This window comes from Phyllostomus hastatus, unplaced genomic scaffold, assembly GCF_019186645.2.
Source record: "Phyllostomus hastatus isolate PE091 unplaced genomic scaffold, TTU_PhHast_1.1 phas_contig_80, whole genome shotgun sequence".
NCBI lineage: Eukaryota > Metazoa > Chordata > Mammalia > Chiroptera > Phyllostomidae > Phyllostomus > Phyllostomus hastatus.
The window spans coordinates 38,203,241-38,227,411 of NW_025333960.1; the positions used below are offsets into that span (position 1 = coordinate 38,203,241).

General features: G+C 48.1%; 1 protein-coding gene across 2 annotated transcripts in view; it reads right to left on the minus strand.

The window, feature by feature from the left end:
• Positions 1-24,171, minus strand: part of LOXHD1 (lipoxygenase homology PLAT domains 1) — a 133,000-nt gene that overhangs the window by 80,399 nt on the left and 28,430 nt on the right. For both annotated transcript variants that reach the window (XM_045849809.1, XM_045849808.1), the window contains exons 5-11: positions 21,121-21,219; positions 14,643-14,791; positions 6,156-6,279; positions 3,566-3,816; positions 2,082-2,217; positions 1,394-1,554; positions 304-390 (exon numbers count right to left, since the gene is read on the minus strand). In XM_045849809.1, the coding sequence (XP_045705765.1) occupies positions 304-390; positions 1,394-1,554; positions 2,082-2,217; positions 3,566-3,816; positions 6,156-6,279; positions 14,643-14,791; positions 21,121-21,219 (1,007 nt within the window). The remainder of the gene's footprint in view (positions 1-303; positions 391-1,393; positions 1,555-2,081; positions 2,218-3,565; positions 3,817-6,155; positions 6,280-14,642; positions 14,792-21,120; positions 21,220-24,171) is intronic.

Genomic DNA, 24,171 nt, shown 5'->3' on the forward strand with positions numbered 1-24,171 from the left:
GATTAACAGTCATCCTTCCGGCCCCCCGAGACCCACATTTGCCTCGCAACCAGGTGCTGGAGGAGAATGTAAGTCAAGACTAAACACCCGAACACCTCCTTAGTCTACTTTAGAAGTCCTTCCCCGTCAGGAAGTCCCTGTGTCCTGGGTCCAGATTCATGTCTCACTGTAAGCCTTTCCCATCTTCACTCCCAACAGATAAAAAGCACTTACGTGACAGGTTCATTAGAAACCTGTCACATAGGTTCATCATTCTGGCTCCTCCCTCTACTCCCTCCCCATCCCCGAGATGATGTGTCTCACCTTCTCTAAATGCCATCCAGAGCCAGGATCCCTTCTGTCATGCCATGCCCGAACCTTATAAAACCTGCCGAGATCCGGGAGCTCAAGCTATGGTGAGAAATAACAAGGTTTGAGTGGGCATAACTAAGTGAAATGTGTTTATCTCCATAGCTGACCCTCTGGCGGGGGGCACCCACTTTGGGCTGTTTTGTGAGCAATGAGGATGGGTTTCAGGACACCCTCATATCCTGCCTCCTCTCATGCCCTAGTGACAGGTGGTACATGAAGGCGAGAGCCACGCGGAGCTGGGGTTCAGCCTGAGCTGGTGATGTTGAACAGAAATAACTGACCCACAGTGGGATCCAGACTAAAGAAAATCTTCCAAGCAATAAACTTCCAGTAACAAAGTTCACATGGCAGCCCTGCAAATTAGCACGAGCCCACAGCCCCAGAGCGCTGCTGGGCATGGAAACAGACAAAAAGATCAATACGGCAGCCGTGCCCTTTCCCCAGGGGCCTGCAGTCTAGCCAGGAAGACAAACACTGAAAGAGCAGTGGACGGAGTGGTATAATAGAGGCACCGGTGGGGTGCTCTGAGAAGCGAGTGGCAAATTACAAATTATTCTTACTGAAAGGTCAGAGCCGCACTTCTGTTGGCAAAACAAGCCTTGCTCTAGTTATATAGATACTGGAAATTTAAAGCCGAATTTCTTTTGAAAGGTTCTGAAATTTGCACTTTCCCTTAAAGCTGCTCCTCACTCTCTCATTCAGTCCAGATCCGGCAATTTGACGCTGTGTTCAGGATCTCTGGGCTGCGGTGGTTCTCCCGGTGGCTAGGCTCCCAGAGGCTCACGACCGGTCCACACTTGCTTCTTCCCCCAGGCATGGTTCTGGACTATCTGACTCAGGCAGGGTCAGAGCTAAACCGCATCCCATTTACTACACTTGTAGATCAAATTTGGCACTCCTCGTAGGGACCTAAAGTCTCCATTGTACCTCCTTATCTTCCAGTCTCATCCACCCTGGCTCCGAAAACCTGGAGTCCCATGACGAATACCTCTTCCACCCCTTCCCCCCTCCTCCCTCCCACCCTGGCACACTTCTGTCCTACCCTAAACTTCTCGATTATGCCCGGTCTTAACCACTTGTTGTTGGGGTTCAGGAGAATCTCATCTGTCCGCCCCTTCCGCCCATAAATCTGGATGTAGATGGGAGTGTTGGTACCAGCTTTTCTCAAGTCAGTCGTCCAGACCCACAGGGACCAAGCAATTTCTGCAGAGACAGGTCAAGTTGCACCAAAAACTTTAATAAGTAAAGAGATGTTCATGGTACCAGTGAGGAAGAGGAGCAAATCAAAGGTGATCAGGACTGCAGCACAGGTGGGTCCCGCTCTCAGAAACCCATGAGAACAAGTGCCAGTGTTAGGAAGCCAAGGATTCCCTGCTATTCGAAAGAGGGTGCCTCATGTTCCTTTTAATGGAGAAGGCATATTAGTGTGTTTTACACTCGAGAAGAGTTGACCCCACCCACCCTATGTCTGGTGCATTCAGGATGCACTGTCTTCAGCCATTCAGTGGAACATCTAGCCCATCATGGCAGCTTATTCAACTTAGGGGACTGGAGTATCAGCCTTGGTGCCAGGTGTGTGACCTAGATCTTGGAGATCTAAGCTCTCTTCCTTTCCAGAGAATTAAGAAGCAGAAGTGGGCCCCTTTGAAGCTCTTGCCCAGTGGTCTGACATCTTGGCCTTTCCTGGCCCTGCCTGGGAGGCCAGCAGGTTCTAGGCCCCCTCCACCTACTTTTTAGCCTCTTCTTCCTGAGAGACACCATCTCGTAGAGCTGCCTCTCGATCAGCCCGTCCATCTTCTTCTCATCCAGCCAGTTGCTGCAAGGGAAGGTCTGCTGGATGCCGGTGAAAGGGCACAGGATCACCACCTGGGGGGGCAGACCACGAGTCTCTGGCAGCAGGTCCCCTGGATGGGACCCCCTGGCCATGCCCGGCAGCCTCCTCAGCCCCGTGCTAAGGGTCATCTGCATTAGGACCCTCAAGGAACAGCGCGCTCTTCCCATTGCCTGTCATGAAATTTTAGATCAAGAAATACTTCCTCCAAGAAGCCTTCCCAAGTAGGTGTCACCCAACCTCCAGTTTGCCAGCCCAAATCTCAGATCTTTGCCTCTATACACACTGACACCTTCAAACACCCTATTTCTTTAGGTACATCATAAGGTGTCAATCTGAACCACATTACCTAGGTACTAAATCAACCCTTTCTTTGTCATGTAAAAAAAAAAGATCAATCACGTGAAAGGTAATTAATATCTGGAATTGAACACAAAAACTGACTGCCCTTTTCTGGACATGAGCCTCGTGCAACCTTCTCTCTTCCACCCTCTCCATCTCAGCCTGTGTCCCAGTCTCTCTAGCCCAGGCCACTCGCATTACAGATGTTTAAAGGAAAGCTCCTGGAACACTACAAAATCTTCCATTGATACACACTTAGACAAATCATAATGCTTTGGGGGGAGAGAGAGCATTATTATGATTGGGGAAGGGTGCCAGGGAGTTTCAAGAGCATTAGAAACACTCTGTTTCTTAAGTTGGCAGTAGACAGAATTGACTTTTGTTTTTTTTTTCTAATTCTCTATACCTTTTGTTAGGCACATTCTTTAAAGCTTAAGTATCTCACAATACAAATATACATTTAAAAATACTTGTTGAGCCCTAGCTGGTGTGGCTTAGTAGATTGAGTGCTGGCCTGCAAACTGGTGACCACCGGTGTGATTCCCAGTCGGGGCACCTGTCTGGGTGGTGGGCCAGGTCTCCAGTTGGGGGCGTGAGAGAGGCAACCGATCGATGTGTCTCTCACACATCCATGTTTCTCTCCTTCTCTTTCTCCCTCCTTTCCCCTCTCTCTAAAAATAAAGGAATAAAATCTTTTTTAAGAAAAGAATTGTTAAAAAATACCTGTCGATTGAGAGATTTATAAACTGAAGCAAAGCATCACACCAGGAATCAGAATCGTCTATACCCACCGACTGAGCACCTCTGGACCCCCCGCCCTGCGTCTGGCCCTCGGCTGCATGCGCAGAACAGCCCCCATTCCCGACCATCAGCAAGACAAGATGGAGGGACATGTTACCATCCCAAATGCCCAATGAAAGGGATCGCCCGTGTGCTCTGTACTGGTCCAAAGGAAGCAGGAAGCAGGTTAGAGCTTGTGTTTGCAAATTAAAGAAGAGAGGGGTGGACTCAGGGAAGGGTCGTCCCAGGAGCGCGCCTCACCTTCTCACAGTACCAGCCTCTGTTGGAGCCAACGTTGCCGTGCCCGATGGAGACCCGGCTCAGGGGGCTGAGGAGGACGGCCAGCTCGATGTGGAAGATGTCTGCGCGGTCGCGGTCGAATGCGCCACCCTCCAGGAAGATTTTCCCACTGTTCTTATTCCCTCGGGCACCGTACATGACCAGGTAGATTTTGGACTTGGTCCCAGCCCCCGGGATATCCCCAGTGAAGACGGTGACAATGTATGAGATAGCTGGCATGGAAACGAGAGAGGGAAGGAGAGGGTTCAGTGCCAGCGGATTACAATATCGTGCTCACTTTGCCCTACCTGGCCACCACCTCCCTAGGTCTCCCTCTCCCATATGCCCTCAGTCCCTTTGTCCCAGTCTCCCAGACGACACCCAGTGCCCCTCTCAACCTCCCTTTATCTTCTTCAGAATTTATGTGTCAGTGTACCTGTGTCTAGGAATAAACAGCAGGTGTTATTATGGGAAGCTGCCAGCCCTGATCACAGGAAACTAACAAGGAGAAGGAGGAACTTGGGCTAGCTAAGAATAGTTTCTAAATTATCATGTGCAGATTATTAATAGCTGCCGGATGAATTCTGTTATGTCTAATTTAATTGTAATAGTCAACCCCATTAATAGAGATTTATAGTCAGGGTTATCTGATTCATTTAGTTTGCTCTTTTGCTCGTAACTTTGAAAGACAGCTTTTAATGGAGGGCACTGATGTCCTCCTTCACTGGCTGGTGTGCAGGGAGGAGGGAAGGCGGAGGGAGGGAGAGATCAGCTGGGCTTTTGGTCAGTTGGGATAAGTGTGAGGTCAGGGAGTCCCGGGGAGGCGCCAGCAAGGGAAGACGAGACTCCGAGTGGGAGCGAGTAAGAGAGCACACTGAAAACAGACAGCCGGAGAGGAGACTGGGCCGAGGTCTGGCCCTGTTCGTTCCTTCTGCCCTGGAGTCTAAGGCAATGACTCATTGGTCCTTAGTAATTCTCCCTGCTTACTCCTGACCCCACCCCAGCCCCCTCTCTCTTGAATCCCAGAGAAATAAACTTCCCAAACTTCTTTAGGAGCTAGCACATGCGACCACCTAGTTGCATTATTCATTCAGACATTTACACCTTCCTTTGTTCAGCAAGCACTTACTGAGTGCTTCTTTTAAGCCAGGCATGGGGAGAATGCAAGGATAAAAAGGAGTGGCCTCTTCCCTAAAACAGTGGGTGTCCAGCTTTATTCTCCAAAGCACACAGGCGGATGGTGTTCTCACACCACACGTGCTCAGGGTGGCCAGGGTTACCAGCCGTTCCCGGCATCTGACTGCCCTTCCTGCCCTTCCTCTACCACTCGAGGCAACCAGAGGTGTCATGGTTAAAGGGGTTAAGTGAAATCCATTCTAGTATATGGTGTAAAGTATGTAATTTGCTAACACCAGTTCCAAACGACACGAGCCACACCTTACAAAGGCCAGGCTAGGCCAAGGCGCCCCAGTGCTGGAGCAGAGGAGCTCTGGGTGTCCCGAACTAAAGCAATCAGGACCTGCTCGAAATGTCTGCGACAACCAAAGGGAGGACCTGTCCTGTCTAGAGGAGGAAGGGAGGGTTCCGAGGAAGTGGCTGGAAGCAGGAATTTGGGGGACACAGAGAAGAGAAATGGCATTACAGGCTGAGAAGAAGGCAGGTTCCAAAGATAGAGAGAAGCAATAAGCAAGCAGATAAGGGAAGAGAGAGAGAAGGCCTGTGAATGAGGCGGGCGGGTGTGGAAGGGGTGCAGGCCCAGGAAAGAGGGAAAGGTGTGCAGGGAGGTGGAGGGAGGTGGAGGGGGTTTGAAAGTGGTGGGGGAAGGTGCTGAAAGATCCCGCAGATGCGGTGAGCTGGAGCCAAACTGGGGAACAGTCTGTGTACTCCTCCCCAGGGCCCGGGCATTCTCTCTGTGCCGTGGGAGCCGTGGGCGGTTCTGCAGCACAGCGCACTCTCAGACGTGCGCTCATTATCATCAACTTTCTGGAACTTCCATAAACCTCCATGCTGGCAGATTTTTCATGGAATTCACACAGTGTAGAAATGTAGGAGGCAGACTGAATCCTGGATCTGTCAGTTACCAGCTTGAGACCTTGGACAGGTCTTTTAACTTCTGTGTACCTCAGTTTCCTCATCTGTGCCGTGGGAACAGCAACAGTTCCTATATTACAGGGCCATTGTGAGGACTGAAGGAGACGAAGTGGGTCAGGTGCCTAGCAGAGCATGGGCATAGAGTAAGCACCCAGTATTAGGAGTGAAGAGTAAAACAATGTCCTCATAAATGCCCACATGTGTCAGGAGTTCTGGCTTCACCCCATGGATGACTCCTTCTGCCCTGGGCAGTTAGCGTCTGTCCAGAGGCATCTCCCCATCTCCTCTGGCATCAGCAGAGCCCCAGGCTGCAGCGCAGAGAGATGGAACACCTTCAAGAACAGGGGGGTGGGGGGCATTGCCTGGAGACACAGCTGGCTCCCACTTGATCGCAGGCCTCCAGGCCCACAGATGAGAACACCGAGCCTCAGTCAGAAGGTGAACTACTAGCCAAAGGGGCCTCCTCTTCCTCTGGTTCTACCTGTGGTCTCAGCTCCACCCACTAAGATATTCCTTTGGATTTTGCCATCATCTTCATCCAAGGCCAGCCAGCGGTTAAGAGGAAAGTCGTATTTTCTTTTGTTGCCAACATCTTCAATGGCAATCTAAGAGAGAGGAGAAGAATGTTAGCTGTGCTTAGGATGCACCTGGTGGTCCAATCCAAATCCTCCGTCCCTGGAGCGTACTCTAAGAATACACTCTCTCAGCTTCTGAGGGGCCCACAGAAACATCCCAAGGACGCACCCGTTGCCCAGAAAACCTTGCAAAACATTGAGAGTTGCACAGAGAGGCCTGCCAGTTGTCCTCTACTTGAATTGCATGCCCACTGTTCCCTCCTCTGATGCAGATCATTTTTAGACGCTGAATGTGAAACACTTGGCAGGATGTGCCCTGTGAGCCGGGGTGTGAGAACTCGAGGCCTGGATTGGTAGACAGCAAGGCCGTCCTCCTCCTTACCTGGGGGAGGCTGGGGGTGCACTCCCCTTTGCACTCTATGCAAAGGGGACTGCAAGCCTCAAACCAGACACCCAGAGTCCCAGGAGTTGGTGATAAGATCAGAAAATGTCGGAAAAGCACAGTGAGGCTAGTGGAATTGGCCACCTGGAAAGCTTCCCTCGGCGAGCTCACAAGTAAGCAGGGCGGGCAAGGTTAAGGTCACGTGTCTTCTAGAAATTACCAAGGAGCTGACAGGCCTTCCCAAAACGTCCCGGCAAGACCCAGCTGAAAACTCACTCTAGCGCCCACAGAATTGTCAGTAACTAGAATGTGTCCTCAGTCATAGCATCGCACAGGCGGAAGATCTGGTGACAGAGGGGAGTGGGAAAGTAAAAGTGCCTTCCTGGGTGTTCCCAAGACTGCCCGAGAGAGAGGGTGGGGCTCTGGCTTCTTTCTTTTTTTTTTCCCCAAGATTTTATTTGTTTATTTTTAGACAGAGGGGTAGGGTGGGAGAGAGGGAGAGAAACATCCCTGTGTGATTGCCTCTCATGTGCCCCCTACTGGGGACCTGGCCTCAACCCAGGCATGTGCCCTGACTGGGAATCAAACCAGAGACATTTTGGTTTGCAGGGGCCTGATTTTCAATGGAAACTCACTTCCTAAGGTCCAAGAGTCTGCAGCGTGGAAACAGGGCACTCACTGGGCTGCCTGAGGGCATCTTGTTTGAACCCAGTGTGCACCAAAGGACCCTTTGGGCCTTCTGAGGACACCGCCCACCAGGGAAGAGCCAGTGGCCTGAGCCAGTGCCTGGGACCAGCCGTCCCAGATAAGTCAGCATTCAGGCCTTGGTTTATAATTAGTCCCTTGCAGGTTTGGTTGGTATGAGTCACCCTTCAGAGCCTGCAGATTTGATTAATGTCTGTGGCACTGCCCAGAGGGGGTTCTGCAATGGAAGTCCAGCCTCTCCCAACTCGTCAGCCTGCACATTTTCATGGCTTTCCTCTCCCAGGGGTGGGGGGTAGACTGGGCAGTGCCTGAGCCAGGTTTCAGCCTGCTTCCTAAGGCCCCTCAGTCTCTCATGGAGTTGGAAGAGCAAGGTAAAGAAAGACAGGACTTAGTTTTACCAGGTGAGTTGTCCAGCCTACTAATAAACCTAGATATAGAGACTCACCCTCTGTCTCCAAATGTTCACAGACCAGTGTGTGCCAACCAGGGACTGAAGAGCAAGAGAGCCACCCTCACAGCTCACAGAGATGCCACCGGTAAAGGGCCTTCTGCTGGCCTGGTACCTGAAGCAAATTCCTGACTTGAGATGTTTAGCTTGTGGGAGGCCGCTCTGTGCGGTGTGGGCCCAGCTCCCACTGGGAGATGCACAGGACCCACACCCACGGATAGGTTCTCCCGTGGGGAATCTGGCCTGCAATGTGCCTAGGACGCTATGAGTCTTGCTTTTTGCTAAAACTCCCTCACCCTGAATTGAGGACATTCACTGCAAAGCAACTTCATAAAAACCATGCTAAACCTTCCAAGGATGAGTGTAACTGGTTCAACTACTTTTGCCTTTTCACTTGCAAATATCCCTCTTCTGTGATGTGATTAGCAGCATTGGTTCCTTTGTTTTCTGTAAAAGGTAACCACCTAAAGTGAGCCTGTGCATAGTTAATGAGGACCTTCTTGTAATGTGCCCAGTAAGACAATAAAAGCTCATTGGAGCGAGGGCCAAGGCTTTTGCTCCCCTTGAGAGAAAAGCCATGCCGTCCCTTTTCCTCCACCGGATTTGGTAGTCCATGTGAATGTCTCATTTCATCCATAATGACTCGGACCCCATGAGCCGGGGTCCGCATCATTAGCTAATCTGAGAAATGAAATGTGCACCACTAAATGCCTCTACAGGACAAAACTGGCTTGTGTAGCTGAGGCACCACAAAGGCAAGAGACAATATTTGAATGAACATTCAAAAACAACCAAGACTCTAAAATTAGACTTTCTAAAGTACTTAAAAAACAACAACGACGACGACAACAACAAAGGCCGAGAGAGAACCCAGCTGAAATTCTGGGGCAGAAAGCATAGAAGTCCATGAAGAGTTCTAGAAATTTTCCAGGTGCATGTTGAAATATGGGGACGATTATTTACGATATCTCTTGGTCCCAAAGTCTGCAAGATGAGGCTGGAGGAAGCCGGCTCCTGGAGGGTAGAACATTTTGGAACAAGCCTAGAAGCAAACGGTGATGTGTACGGGGAAGGGGCAGAGAAGTGAGACAAGGAGGGAACAGACTCAGGCACCGGGTGTAGAGACCGCACGGGGTGAAGGGGGCAGAGGGTTCTCCCGAGGGCACTCTGGCCTCTGCTGACACGGGTCCTGGTGGAACCATGAGCCCTGTTGCTTAAAGGAGCCCCACCAAGGGCCCCTTCCAAGGGAGGAGCAAGCTGCCTTCCCGCTTCTGCTCCCAAACTGCCCAGGCACCTCTGGGTTTTCACGGAGTTCCTTTTAAGAATTTAAGACATGTTTTTGCTAACAGCATGCACACACCAGACCACTGTTTCATGGATTCTGTTGTCATGGCAGAGACAATTGCAAAATAAGATGGGAGAGGCAGAAGCACCCTTCACCATGGATGGTAGATGTGCACACCTGGAGAGTGTGTCAGACAGACAGACGGAAGCAATGATCTAATAGAAAAACGAGAGCTATTTTCCCCCAGAGGAATCTTGTCCCTGCAGGCTGCAGACCAACCATGGACAGCGCTGGCCTTCCAGGAGGCGAGAGGGAGCCTAGGGGTCACGAGCCCCTCGAGCTGAGACGGCAGCAGGGGAGGGGCCTGTCCACAGTAGTCACAGGGGAAGACCACTGGATACAAAAAGCCAAGAAGGACAAACTGCCCCCCCCGAACAAGAGGAACAAAAGATGGAGCTGCTAAACAGGAGTCACTTCTTGTCACTTCTTTCCAGAAGGTTCACAGATACATCCAAACAGACCTGGGGCCTCAGGACCTTTGTGTCCTCCCAACAGGGTGAACATGCCTCCCACACACGGCGCGGGTCTCAGAGTCAGTAAGTTTTCAACTGATGCGGGACGTCAGCTGTGATTCGTGGCAGCTCTCCCTCCTCGACACTGGGATAATTTCCACCGATTTGACGTAAACGCCTTGCCTGTGCAGAAGGAGTGAACCCCTCCCCCACACAGAGCAATGTGGGGGTGGAAAGGTCTCCTCCCTCCCCGCCACATGCCCAGGCAGCGGAGACTCTGACAACCTGAGGGACCCACAGTGCACCCTCCAGGTATCGGCCACGGGGGCAGGAAGGGGATGAAACAGAAGGCCCTGTGTTCGAGGGGTTTTCGCCCTTCCCTTTAAAGGGTGGGCATGTTTGTTCCCTGGTAAGCAACCATTGTCACATTCCAGGAGCCACTATGAAGGGGACAGGTGAGTTGTGAGATAGGAAAAAAAGGGAGGAGGAGGCTCTGGAACTTATGAACCCACTTTGAATACATCTCAGCATCCAAGAGTTACCAGAACAGACCTGGGCTCGAGGAAGAGCGAGAGAATGTTCTATGGGATAAACTGAGGCCAGCAAAGGAAGGGGATCTTCTCCCTCTTCCTGTCAAAAGACTGCCCTTCCCCGAATGCTCTGGGTTGCACTCATCTCTCTGAAATACTGTCACATGATATGCACCGCACCACAAATACAAACACCTGTCAGTGACAGCATTTGGTGACATCCCTGATACTCTCTCTTCTTCCTCTACACTTTCTCCCTCTCCTCTAAATCCACCCGCGTGCCCGCTCCCATGCCTCAGGCTACCGCATTCAACAAAGACCGACCTCGCCCGCCTCCCCAGCACCCCATCGCAGTCCCCTGAGCCCTGTGTCCAGTGCAGGTCTGCTCAACATCCCTGCCCCTGCGAGCCACCTTCGTGGCCCAGCTCCCACGGACCTCCCTGAAGTCCCTGTGACCCCCATTCAGACACGGCTCACCCCCACAACACCTGCTTGTCCTCAAGACTCTTATCTCATCCTGCTGTGCCTTCAAGTCGGTGGTTCTGAATTCTGACCCTCAAACTGGGAAACCTGGGCTGATCCACACTCGTGGGACCCCCTAGGACAGAGTGTTTGTTCATTGAAGCTGGACTTCCCCTGAAGTTTTGGAATATAAGGTTATGGGAAGAGATCTGCCTTACAGCGAGTAGGCAATGATTTAAGGGCTTGTCTCTTTTAGAAGCAGGATATGTTTATTGTAACAGCTGCAGTGGGCAGTGTGGGGCCTGGGATGTGACAGGCACTCAGTGAATGTTTGTTAAGTAAGTGTCGAGTATTAATTGGTGACATGAGGGCACATTGGGCTTCTCAAGGTCCCTGCAATCCACCCACGGTCCTCTGTCTCTCTTCCTATCGGAGCCCGTGGTGCTGGCTGAATGTACACTCTCCACAGCACGCAGCCGGCCAGCCTCGCGATTCTGGACGTTCTAACACATGGCGCAGGGAGAGAATCCAGGCTGGGAGTCCCAAGGACCCGGGGTGGGTACCAGTCCTGCCACTGAGAAGCTGTGGGAGCCCTGAGCTAATCTCTTTCCTGAAGCAGGTGGGCCAAGGACAGACCCACTAGCGGCACAATGGTCCATCTGGTGAATGTTGACATTCTGAAGTGGTTGTTGAACTGAACTGACCGTTTGAGTCGAGGGCAACTGTTGGGCTAACCAGATGTGGGTCCAAAGCCATGAGCAAAGCCTGGGGAGGGCGGATGTCAGCCCGGCAAGGGGCCAGGAGCAGGGGGAGGGGGCGAGTCCCTTTCACGGAGGCCATCAGCCCAGGCTGAGAAGCACACACGGGCGATGGACTAGACAGAAGAGGAGGGAGTCGACTTATGCAGGGGTTACTTCCACCGGCTTTTGGGTCCATCCCACCACAGCCTTAAACATAGACAGCAGGGAGTGGCTGTCGTGTGCAGGCTGGCCCGGCAGCCTCGAGGGCGGGAGCCCTCTCTGGGCACAAGTCAGATCTGGGAATGCAGTCAACTTAACAGCCCCTCTAATGGGTGTCTCTGGGGAGCTTAGGGCAAGCAGGTCAATCAGAGTGGACCGAGGGGAGGGACAGCCTGGAGACCCAGTAGAGGGAGGCAGGAGCTTAGGGCTAGCTATCCCCGGCACGGTCAGAAAGGGGCCAGAGGCAGCCCAGAGTCTCCCCCAGCCCCTGGTATTCGGCTTGTACCCACTCTGCCTGGGACCTAGATCCCCCATTTCTCCTTTCTCATTACAATTCTTCCCTCAGGAAAATATCTAGTAAATCCAAGTGCACTGACCTACAAAATGCTTGAATTATTTTTATGTTTTACCCTGAGGGAGAATTTTGGTTTGCTTAGTTAAAGGACTAGGCTGTTAGGATATTTCCAGAAAAGCCAGTGAACCTTTGAGGTGAACACCCCCTTGGCTTGGCGGGGGCGGGGGGGGGGGGAGGGAACAGACAGGGACCTGCCTACCAGGCCCTGAGCTCACCCATGTGCATAATGGGGACGCTAACAGCATAGCCAGTCTCAAACTGCAAGTAGCCTGCTTGGCCTTTGTGTTCAAACAGCGCCCACACAGCAAACAATGATAAGGGGGGTGACGGGGAAGGGAGGGAGGAGGGAGACATCATTCCAAAGAATCAGAAGAAGAGCAGAACTCTTTGGTGGGGAGGGGGGAGGGGGGAGAATGAATGAACCAACATAGGCCCTACTCCTAGCACCCTCTGGCAAGACTTTAGAATTATAAATATGAAGAAAAACAAAATGCTGTGAGCACCCAGGAAAAAAAGAAAAAGAAAACCACGAAACAGGTTGTCCAGAGAGAAACAAAAGCCTCAGTATCAAATTTCAGAAGGCAAGGGAGCAAGATTCACGGTGTTTCAGAGGCCAAACGTGTTCCCGCCCATACAGTCACACCTTGCCAAGCTGCCCTTTCCCCTGAGCGGGACACTAAGGACAGTCCTGCCCTGGCGCGTGAACCTGCCTCCTCCGTGAAGCTTCCCGAGCACACTGGGTGGGTGGGCCCACGTGACCAAGGAGGAGGCTGACCTCACGAAGTGCAGCTGCAACAAGGACATGAAGGTCGCACCTGGACTGCAGGAGCGCTTTCCTGCTCCTTCCGCTAAACCTTGTGTTTTCACTCAGACTGTCTTCTTTCCCAAGATGAAGGAACTGGGCCTCTGGGTACCTGCTCTGGGCCCCATCCCGGCTGAGGCCACAAAGGCCCCTCCCTCTTCTCCCACCCTGTCCCAGCTCAACAACAACAAAAAAACCCTCCCTGAAGACACACCCCTGTCTGTGCCTTGGTTGTTTGGGGTCTGGATGCCCACCCCCTTTCTTCTCCAACCCACCCAGCATTTAGCCTCCTGGCAGCCCGTGCAGCACCAAGACGGCTGCTCCAAGGGCCAGCGGGGCCCTCTCCTTTCCGAAGGAAACTTGGCCATTCCTCGCTTTGCTGAGTCAGTGCCCTGCCCCAAGCCAAGGGATGGGGAGGTGCCCTCAAGGAACTTTCAGGCTAGCCGTGAAGAGAAGTACAGCAGGCTCTCTCGGATGTTCACTCCACACCCATGCCAATAACCTTCTTCATAGTCCGTTTCTACTGTAAAGATTGGAAATCTAGGCCCTTGATGTCCCAAGTTCCTTTGCAGCTAGGGTGGCCACATGACGTATTTCTGGCCAATGAAATGCAGGCAGAAGTTCCAGGGCAAGTTTTACTTCTCTCACAATAAGGGAAGGCTTGCAGGAAAATTGTCTTTCCCCCCTTTGGTCTCCCCTTCTCTTCCTGCTTGGAACACAGATAAGATGGCTAGGGGTTTGGCAACCATTGTGGGATCACAAGGCAACAAGTTGGAGGATGAAAGCCACAGGGCTGAGAATGGCGATGCAGCAAGACAGCAGGTGTCTCAGAAAGACAGCAGCTGTACCAGCCCTGAGCTGACCACACCTGGTTTCATGTGAGGTGACAAAAATAAGCCCCTAGTTGTTTAACACTGCACTTTAGTTTTCTGATACTTGCTACCAAATACATTCCTAACTGATATGAGGAGATAAATCAAGTTAAATAATAACAAAACCTCAACTATCAAACAGCTTCATTCTCTATAGAACAAACTACTACAAGTCTGAGGGTTTTCTGTTTCAAGCAATAAAACCTTTTTCAAAACCTTTTTTAAAAATATATTCTACATTAACCTTTTCCTATCATTCTGAGCTGAAATACATTGATAGTCTCACAACTATGGGCAATATATGCAAAGGGCTGGTAGTCCATTTTCCAAATGACTTCAAACTCTCATCAATTTTTAATATTCTTTTGCCTTTTAATATCTTCTATGACTCCCCATTATAATTCTCAACAGTCCCACCTATTATGGTGCTTCTTTCCACCTCTGATTTTCTGCTATAGGTTTACACCTACAGGTAGCGAGTCTTCCAGGCATGACCGTAAGTAAGCATTAGGCTGTGAGTGAGAGTCAGAGGGGCCTTTCCTTCAAAATGAGGGCAGAGCAATGTACAGCCAGGGGCATGAACTTTCCTTGCAAACTTTGGACCAGACACATTTTAGCTTCTCAGAAACCTTTGCGTCATCTTCTTGCTGTGTGATTTTGTCCTGAGTAGGTGAAGTTACAAAGAACCTGAGATTCAGAAATTTGAGGTGTATGGCAATAGCCCCAAATAAGCCACAAGGAAACCTATGATTAGGGTCAAATGAATGCTCTAAGCAGGCAGGGTTATAAACATTGGTGGGAGGGAGAGGTCCTGGTGGGCCACAGTCGGGGAAAGAGGAGTGGCAGAGCCGTGAAGGATGGTCAGGCTTCGGACGAGAGAACTGGGCGTTTTAGAAAGGTGGTAACGTGGGCAAAGTCTGGGAGATGTAAGGTGAGCAGGATGGTTGGCCAGTGGGCACGGGCAGAGGAGTGGAGGCAGACAGACTGTGGGAGGGAAGTTAGGGCTGAAACGCAACCCTGTGAAGAGCCGGACGTCCTCCCTCCCAGGGCGCAGGGGCTGCAGACAGGCAGCTGGACCCACCTTGGACAGCAGCCAGCCCGGAGACTTCCCCTTGTTGTTGTGGCCAACAGTGATCTTTATCAGCTGCCCCAGATCAGGGGCGTCCAGTGTGAACTTGTCTTCAGCTCCCTTTTCAAAGTTGTTCTTCCCACTCTCCAGCCTGCGCTCCCCTGTGGGCACAGACACGCATGCACATTACACAGAAGACCAGGGGAGGAGAGAGAACCAGCTCCATGCCTTCATGGTGTGTCCACTGAAGGGTGGTCTCCAAAGTCAACTGGGGGAGGAGGTTTTGTAGTGGGGGATGGGTGGTATGTGGGCATTTTCTGTACTCCCCTTCAATTTTGCCATGAACCTAAAACTGCTCTAAAAATAAAGGTAAAAATTTTTTAAAGTTAACAAGGGGGTCCTTAAAGTCGTCCAGCCTCGAGGCTTGCCTTGTGCATGGCTTGTGCCCAGGGTCCATCACTGCGTTTCTGATTTCTGCCTTCGTCTGGAGTCCCCATGCCAGTAAACCAGTCAGCACCCCGCCCCTACACCTGAGGCCCTGCCTTGCGTGTACCTGAATTGGGAGCCCACCATGGTAGTTGGTACAGAGGTGCTGTGGCTGGCACCCAGCCAGCAGACTTCCTTAGGTCTGACTCCTTTTCTGGAAAAGAGCCATGAGAGCTATACTTATGGATTTTGTTTGTTTGTTTGTTTAACATGGATATTGAACCCGCATCCTGGGGCTGTGCCCAACAGGGTGCTTAACTGGTAACCCTCTGCTTTGCGGCACGACGTCTAACCAACTGAGACACACCGGTCAGGGCTGTTTAACATGGATTTTTTCTCATTTATCCCTTGCTACAATCCAAGAAGGAGGTATTACCAACTTTTTCTTGTAGATGAGGCAAGATTACAGAAGTCAAATACCTTGCCAGAAGTCACATGGGTCAGTCAGGACTCATTCTAACTTGTTCTTTCTATGTGGCAATTTTCCATGATTATGTTCCAAGTTGAAGGTCAGGTGAACCCTTCCAGCCCCATCTAAGCACTCACTTTTTGCTTATGCCATCACGTTTTTCCTCCTTTCTAAAATTTAATTCTTGACATTTTTCTATATTTTCAGTTGCAACAATTCAAACAGATAGCAAATAATGTGACATCCATGTACCTGCCACCCAGATTCAAGAGTTAATGCAGATGTTAGCACGCTAATGTCCTTTTTTGGGGGGGTTCCTTTTTTTAAATTTTTATTTATTTATTTTTAGAGAGGGAAGGAAGGGAGAAAGAGAGAGAGAGAAACATCAATGTGCGGTTGCTGGGAGTCATGGCCTGCAACCCAGGCATGTACCCTGACTGGGAATCGAACCTGCGACACTTTGGTTCACAGCCCGCGCTCAATCCACTGAGCTACGCCAGCCAGGGCTTTAATGTCCTTTTAAAAAGACATAAATCATGCCAGAGAGGTGGACAGTCTCGCCATCCATCCCCATCCCCAACTCCCTCCCTCAAATAAACACTATCTTCACTTGCTATGTATTGTTCCCATAAATTGTTGCTTGCACAAGTGCGTATTCATAAAGAAGATATTCTATTTTTTCGTAGTTTAGAATTTTACATAAATACACTATAGTACACATCTCTGTCTCAAGTTCCTCATCTGTGCAGTGTGGGTGATGATAGCACTGCCCACAGGGTCACTAAGTGGATTGACCTACTTAATACAGACAAGGCGCTTCTAGTAAGTGCTCTGTTACTAACTGGGGTTGTTGCTAGTGCTCCTGCTTTCATTCTCAAATACCCTTGTGCAACTCACTTTCATTCAGTTCATATTGTACTTTTGAGACCCTGCTGATGCTGTAAACTTTGGTTCATCAGTCCAACTGCTAGTGCTTGGGTGAAGCCAACACTCTTATGTAGGCATGCTTATACTGATGGACACTGAAGTCGTTTCTAGTGTTTTGCTGTTGTAAGCAGCATTGAAATGGACTCTTTTGTCCCTGCCTTCAGCTGCACATTTGTAAAAACGGCTCTGAGTAGACACCTGCAAAAAAAGTTTCTGGGTGCTGGGTGTACTCATCTTCAGTGGATTAGGAACTGCAAAACTGTCCTTCAGGATGCTTGTACTACCCCCATTCCCACCAGCGGTCCATGAGGGTTCCCGTTGTCCACAGCCATTATTAACATATAGGTTTTCTGATTTTGTTTTAGTGTGTGTACAGTGATATTTCACTGTAGTTTTCATTTGCATTCCCTTGATTATTCTGAGACTGAACATGTGTATGTTTCATATATATGTACCATATATATATTTTATTTATATATATAATTTAGGCCTTGTTCTTCTGTAATTTTTTGTTCATGTACTTTCTTATCTTTCTGTTGTCTTTCCTTCATCTACTATGCCTTTTATCATGGAAACATTTTTCTTGTTTTAGTGGACTCTAGCAATAGTTTTCTTTGTTGTTCGTGCTTTTAGTGACTAGTTCAAGAAACTGCATCCTGAATTGAGATTTTAAAAAGACACTCTCAAAGTTTCTTCTAAAAATTTCATGGAGTTGTTCACATTTAAGTCTCTAGCCCACCTGGAAGTTATTTTTGTGTACGGTGAAAGGTAAAAAGATGTAATCGTATCTTTTCTCACATGGTGAAACGATTGTTCACACCCCAGCCACTGACTACTCCATCCTGGCCCCTCCGGCTGAGATGCTGCCTCTGTGTGTGTTTGCAGGCTCTCCGTCCTGCTCCACTGTTTGTTTATCCTCTGTCCTAGCAATTTTCAGCCGGTGCGCTGCAAGAATTTTTAAAACATGCTATACCTGAGTATTTAGTGAGGGACACTGGCCTTTTTCCCCTTAGATTGTGAAATTTAAAAAATGACAACAGTCAACACAACAATAGCTGTCTGGTGTGAATGAATCAAAACTATACCTATTTTTGTCAGATCAGCAAAAAGTACGTACTTTTTGATGTGCCACAGAACTTCAGTAATTAGTTCATCTGTGCCATGAGATGAAAAAGGTTGAAAATCGCTGTTCTATCCATATCACCCTGCTCCAGTTTTTAGAGATCTGCATTGTCTTAATATCTGCCAGGGTAACTATCCCTGTATTGTTAATGTGGTGAATACACTTTTCAACATTTAAAATTGTCTTGGTGAAACATAGCCCTTTATGAACATGAATTTTATTTTCAGCTTAAGCTATAGGATATTGCCCTTTGGAAGAGTGACTAAAATTGTGTTGCGTGTAGAGAATAAGCTGAGCAAATTTGACTTCTTAATGGATTTGAGTCTTTTCTCATGCACACGAATAATACATTACTCCATTTGTTTAAGTATTTTTGTATATCCTTAAATAAAATTTTATGTTTTTTCCAGGAAACTCTTTTGTTAGGGTTATTCTTAGATACCTTATAATTGCTATTGTAAATCACATATTTTTAAATGTTTCCTTATTGTTTTTATTCATTTTTGTACATTAATCTTATATCCAGCATCTTTATTAAACTTTCCCCCTCATTGGTTCTAGTGATTTGTAAATTCTCCTGGATTTTGCAAATGATGATTATTTTTTATAAAAATTAAAGCTTGTTTCTAAATGGAATGAGAGGTTGGGGTTTCTTCTAATTTTATTAACATAATCAAAGAATGTTGTCTCTATGATGTTGGTTTGAGTTTAAGACTTACTTTGTGGGTTAGTATGTAATCAGCACATGCTTGAAAAAGATGTGTGTTTTCTGCCAGTTGGATGCAGGAATCTACAAACTTCTGTTAAATCAAGTTATTAAGTGCACAGTTAAAATCTTCTGTATCCATACTGAATTTTTATCCATTTGACTTATTGATTATTGTGTTGTATTAAATTCTTCCACTATCATTATTTACTTACCAAGTTTCTCCAACAACATTGTTAATTTTTGTTTCACTATATTTTTGAAATACATTAAATTTATACAAATTCAGAGTCATTGTATCCTCCAGGTTTATTGTTCTTTATGACGCTGCCTAATATACTTTTATGTTTAACAAAGTGTTTTTCCTTAAAGATTAATCTGATACCTATTAATATAGCCACACGCCCTTCTTTCCTGCTGTTGATATGCTCCTAAAATAGCTTACTTCATCTTTTTTATCTTCAGCCCTTCCGTAGCATATATTCAAGCTGGGTTTTATTTATTTTCATTTAATATGAGAACATATATCCTTTAACTGGTAAGTTTAGTTGATTTCTATTATTGTGGTTATTTATACATTTATCTCAATTTTTGCTTTTAGTCATGCTTTTTCTTTATTTCTCTTTTCTCATTTCCTGCCTCCTATTGGATGGGTTGAGTTTTTATTCCTTTTACTCCTTCTATTGGTTTAGAAATTATCCATTTCTATTTTGTGGTGGTTAATTTATAATTGTAATATGTATTCTTGACATTGAAGTCTAAAGCTAATATCTCTGCTCTCCTAGGGATGGGAGAATGGGCTGGGGCCAAGAACCTTATTATGCTTTAACTCTCAATATCTACTTTCCTTCTCAAAGAGTATTGCTTTTTAGTGTTTGGGGTCTGCATTTTCTTGTGCCCTAATGACAGTCATTACTGATATTGCTTTGTATAGTAAATACTTGCTTAGATTTGTCACATAATTATCAATTCTTGGCTCACTTTTGTTTTTTGCATCCTAATCTTTCTTTTGGGTACAAATTTTCTTTTTCTTAAAATATTTTCTTTAGTGGTTAAGTACAGGTCTATGAGTGGTAAAGCTTATTTCTCTTTGTTTGCGTGGAAATTCATTAACTATGCCCTCACTCTGGAATTATAACCTAGCTAGGTACAGAATTCTAGGTTGATGTATATTCTTGCTCAGAACATTGAAGATATTATTCATGAATTTATGACCTCTATAGACTGATGATAGGAATTTGCTGTAAGTCTAATTCTTATATAATCTGCCAAACCTGGTTATTTTTAAGATCTTTTTCTATGCCTTTGATTTCACCACAATGCATCTAAGTGTGGATGCTCTTATTTATCTTGTTTAATGACTCATATTCTTACTCTAATCTGAAGTAATTCATATCTTTACTTTAATCTTAAGATTCAGATCTTCGCACAATTTTGAAAAAGTTTTAACCATTCTCTCTTCAAACATGTCCTCTCACTACTGCCTACACTCTGGGTCTGGAACTCCACGCCATGTCTGTTGGAACTTCCTCTCCTCCAGGTCTCATGAACTATCGTTTGTGCTTTCCAATGCTTTGTGTCTCTGCCACAACTGAACACTCTGCTCACATATATCTTAGAGTTTGCAAATTCTCTATTCAGTGGTTCCCAAGTGTGTTCATTAAGCCATTCATTAAGTATTTATATTCAGTAACTATATTTTTATTTCCTGTATTTCTTGGCTATATTTTTCTTGGTGCCTACTATATTCTTCAGTTGTATCTAGCATGGAACCAATTTTCTGTATTTGGGGGAGAGGAGGTCCCCAAATCACACTTACAGTGTAAAATCAAACCTCAAGCTCACATGAGGTATAAGCCTAAGGTATGAATTTCTCAGCAACTGTTTTTTAACCTAGAGCTCTTGCACAGGTAAGTTCACTGCACTAATGAGCACATTTTTTCCTGGCCTGTTTTGGGGTTTTTTACTGAAGATACTCCTGTGAACTTTCAAGACTCCTAGCTTTCTGTGTGGTTCTAGTTTTTCATATTTTGCCTCACAAAGGGCCAATATCTCCTTTTCTGACCTCAAGTGGGTATAAACCCATCCTGTAGCTTTTTGAATGTGAAAGCTTCCTCCTTCCAAGTGCCACTGCATCAACTCATAGCTAATAATTTAGTTTTGAGTTCCTTCTTCATTTCTGGCACCTGGAGACTTCTCTTTTTTTCCTTATATGCTCAGCAATGCATTTTGAATTTTTTTATATATTGTGTCCAGATTTTACACATCTCAGCAGCTTTACTGACCCTTATATTCTTCCATTAAACTAGCAGAAGCAGCAAAGAACCACCTGTCTCCGTCCCACTGGCCTGAATTTCCTTCCAACACCTGGACCTCTCTACCTGTGTCCTCAGTTCCTGCTCCATCTATGACGCCAAGTCCGATTTGATGCCTTGCCCCATCTGGCCTGCCCCAAACCACTGCGTTGAATCAAACCATGCAACATCCAATATGTAATTCAAGATGGACATGGAGTTTAGGGAGACAAAGAATATAACTGAGAGTGAGTTCCTTGGTGATGTGGAGCTTGGACCTGTTCTAGGATGCAGGACAATTTTAAATCGCTCCCAAACCCAAGCACACCCTCTTCTGAAAACACATCACACACACAAATTTTACGAGATGTGCACCTTGTTGTGCAGAGAAGCTCATGACAAAGCACATGGCAAGAAGAGAGATACTGAACAGAGGAACTGGGAGAAGACGGGGGTTGCTTTCCTCTTTGAGGAGGGCAGGAAACAGCCCACCTAAGACGCAGTTCTGGGCAAGGTGTGTGAAGGAAGGACTCCAAACCCCTTACCTGTGTCTCCATATTCTCCGAAGATATTGAGGAAGACATCAGCATCGGTTCCTGCACCAAGGACATCGCCAGTGCACACCTTAACTTCGTACTTGTTACCTGAGAATGAGGACAGAGAAAGCCTCAGCTCACCAGGATCCTGAGAAGAACAGAGGCCCCAAAGGAGCTGCCACACCATCCACCCTCCCCTCCAGTCGTGCGTGAATCCTCACGATCACGGTCAATAACTGAGCAGGAAACAAATTGCCTGACATTGGTTCCAAATGGTCATTGTTAATATACGAGGATATCAAATCAACACATTGTACACCTTAAAGTTATACAATGTTCTATGCCAATTACGTCTCAATAAAGCTGAGAGAAAGTCCAGTGGTCATTGTGAAACCGATTGCATTGCATAAATCGGAGGTAGAGGGGGCTTCTGTTTCTGTCTACTAACATATTGCCTAGGGACGCATGAATCAGCCCAAGTCCACCGAGCCACCCCGGCATATCTCCCCTGGACATTAAAATGCCTCAGACTGGGCCCCTGGCATCTACTCTGTCTTCTATGATTAGAACTCTATACTTCACCACAGGGTAAACATTCATTGGGGAAAATGGATTCTGTGAATGGAAATTGTCAAGGCCATAACCAATGCAAAGACTAGAGACACCAATAGTAGCCAGCAAATGCACACTTAGAGGTTACCTCATTTAAAGACTTATATCTGCTTCTTGTATCTTCACTCCATTCATTGAACCCCCAAATGCCTCAGCCTTGGCCTTGGCCTCAAGCAGGGATGGAGGTCAATGCAAATTTGACCACATGCTTAGCCCTGCCCAGATCTCCCCAGCTGGCCTCTGCCTTGGGTGGTTGGTGGGGGGCAAAGAGCAGGGGTTGCTTTCTGGTTTGAGAAGCAACACTCTTCTAGCTTTTCTTTGAGTGCCAAGAATTCCAAGGCCTGAGGCAACTTTTCCTTCCCCTTTCTCTTCTGCAGTGGCTTTCTACCTTTTACAGAGCAGAAACTATTGTTCAGATATCTTCAGCCCAGTATATGAAGTTGATGAAAATAAGAGCTATTTTAACTGAGGCCCAGAGTTCTGGTCCCACCACTGACCTCCTCCCTAGAGCCCTCCTGACGTCCCAGCGCCCAGGGTCTTTCTCCTCCGCACTCCTTGTCTCTGCCACATCGTCTGTGTCAGTGATTTCCAAGTCCACCATCTACCACCTTCTGCTATTTCCTGTTCCCCTCACATAAGGTTTCTAAGTCCCTCAACAATACCTCGGGGGACACACAGAGGACACATACACGCTCACCACCTACACTGCCCTGAAGGCTGGGTTCTGACCCATTGAGAACCCTGAGCCAGGAGGCAGCAATGTCCTCTCTTTCTCTCCTCAGGCCTCACTCAGAAAGACCCATCATGGGGGAGGGAAGTCCCTCCAATGCTTGCCCCCACCTGAAGGCTCCAGAAGGTTAGTCCCTCTCAGATTCCCAGCCCCTCTTGAGTCACCACAAAGACCCCTCTGAAACAGGAGACAGAACCAGGGCCTTGAGGAGAGGCCAGACCCAGGCAACCCTGAGGTCAGTGGCTTGAAGCTTGGGCCACGTTCTGACTACCTGGGGAGCATGTTAAAAAAGCAGATTTCCAGGTCCCTTCCCAGAGATCATGGGACATGGGGCTGTAAGGGACCAAGAAGACCCTGATTACAACCAGATGATTCTGCTCTCCATCGTTTTCGAAGTTGCAGAGCCCTCCCACTGGGTCATGGGAGAAAGATCAACTCTTCCCTGCCCTTGCTGGCAGGGCCTCTGAGAACCATTCATTTTGGTTCACATCCTTGCTCAGGTCCAGTCCAGGGCTCACTCCACACAGAGGAAGCCCCTCTGCAGGGTGGCAAGATGCCCAGGGCTCCGTGGCCACTGATGCCTCAGTGGGGTGGGGACCAAGGGAGTCTCTGAAGGCCACCGCTGAACATTGGTCAGGGGAGCAACAGGACTCCAGAGGGCACTGGGCACAGGGAAGCAGGAGGAAGGATGAGGGGTGGGAAGCATTTGTGGGAAGAGTAGCAGACATTCGGAATCATTCCAAAATGCAGAATTCGAATCAGTAGGTTGAATTATAAAGAAGGATGTTTTAGCTCACTAAAAGCTCATTTCCAGTGGCTAAGGCTACCCAACAAGGAATGGGATGCCCTTGGGGCAGTGAATTTCCCTTCCCTAGAGACACGCCAGCAGTCACTATGTGCCAGGACGCTGTGAAGAAAACACCAACAGCGAGACTAGGGGTCCTTTTCAATCTGCAGTTCCGTGACATTTGACCTGGAAAGGCATCCTGCATACCCTGGAGGGAAGGTAGGAGATGGAGGAGGCCTCTCAGAAGATAGGGGAGGTACCCAAGGCCTGTGCAGGCGAAGCTGAGGGCTTTGGGGACACACGCATCCCTGTGCTGGGAAAGTGCAGAGAAGCAGAGCACTGGGGCTGAAGGAAGGCAATGTGGAGTCAGCCAAGGGTCAGGGGTCAAGAGGTCAGACAGAGCTGGGGGTGAAAGGAGATTCTAGGCCTTTCTGGCTGAGGCCATGCCAGGGATCAGGTGAACACAGTGCAGGAGGAAGTCAAGTCTGGCACAACGGCAGATGGTCTTCTAACCTCTGAGAACTTTCTATGGCAAAAATGGGCCCCAGGTCCCCATGTAGTGGGCTGGGTAAGAACAGGATCCCCAAGTGTCAGATGACCTTCGATCACGCTGTGGGAGGAGCACACCTCACAAATGCTTTTTAAAAGGTCCCCGTAGAGAGTGACAATGAGGCTGATTAAACTACTGCTCTCCTTCTTTCTTTTTTTTTAAGCACTTCATCTTCAAGCAGAACCACAGTCTATCTAACTTGCCATTTTCCAAACAAGGACAAGGGCCCCTTGCCAACCCTCAATTGCAATTAAATGCACATATCAATGAAAAAGCAAACTGAATAAAAGCACGGCTTCCTTCTCTCCCAGCTGGCCAACTGTCAGCCCAGTGCCTCAAACCTTCCTCCCCAGGAGTTGTGTGAAAGCCCTGTGATTTCCC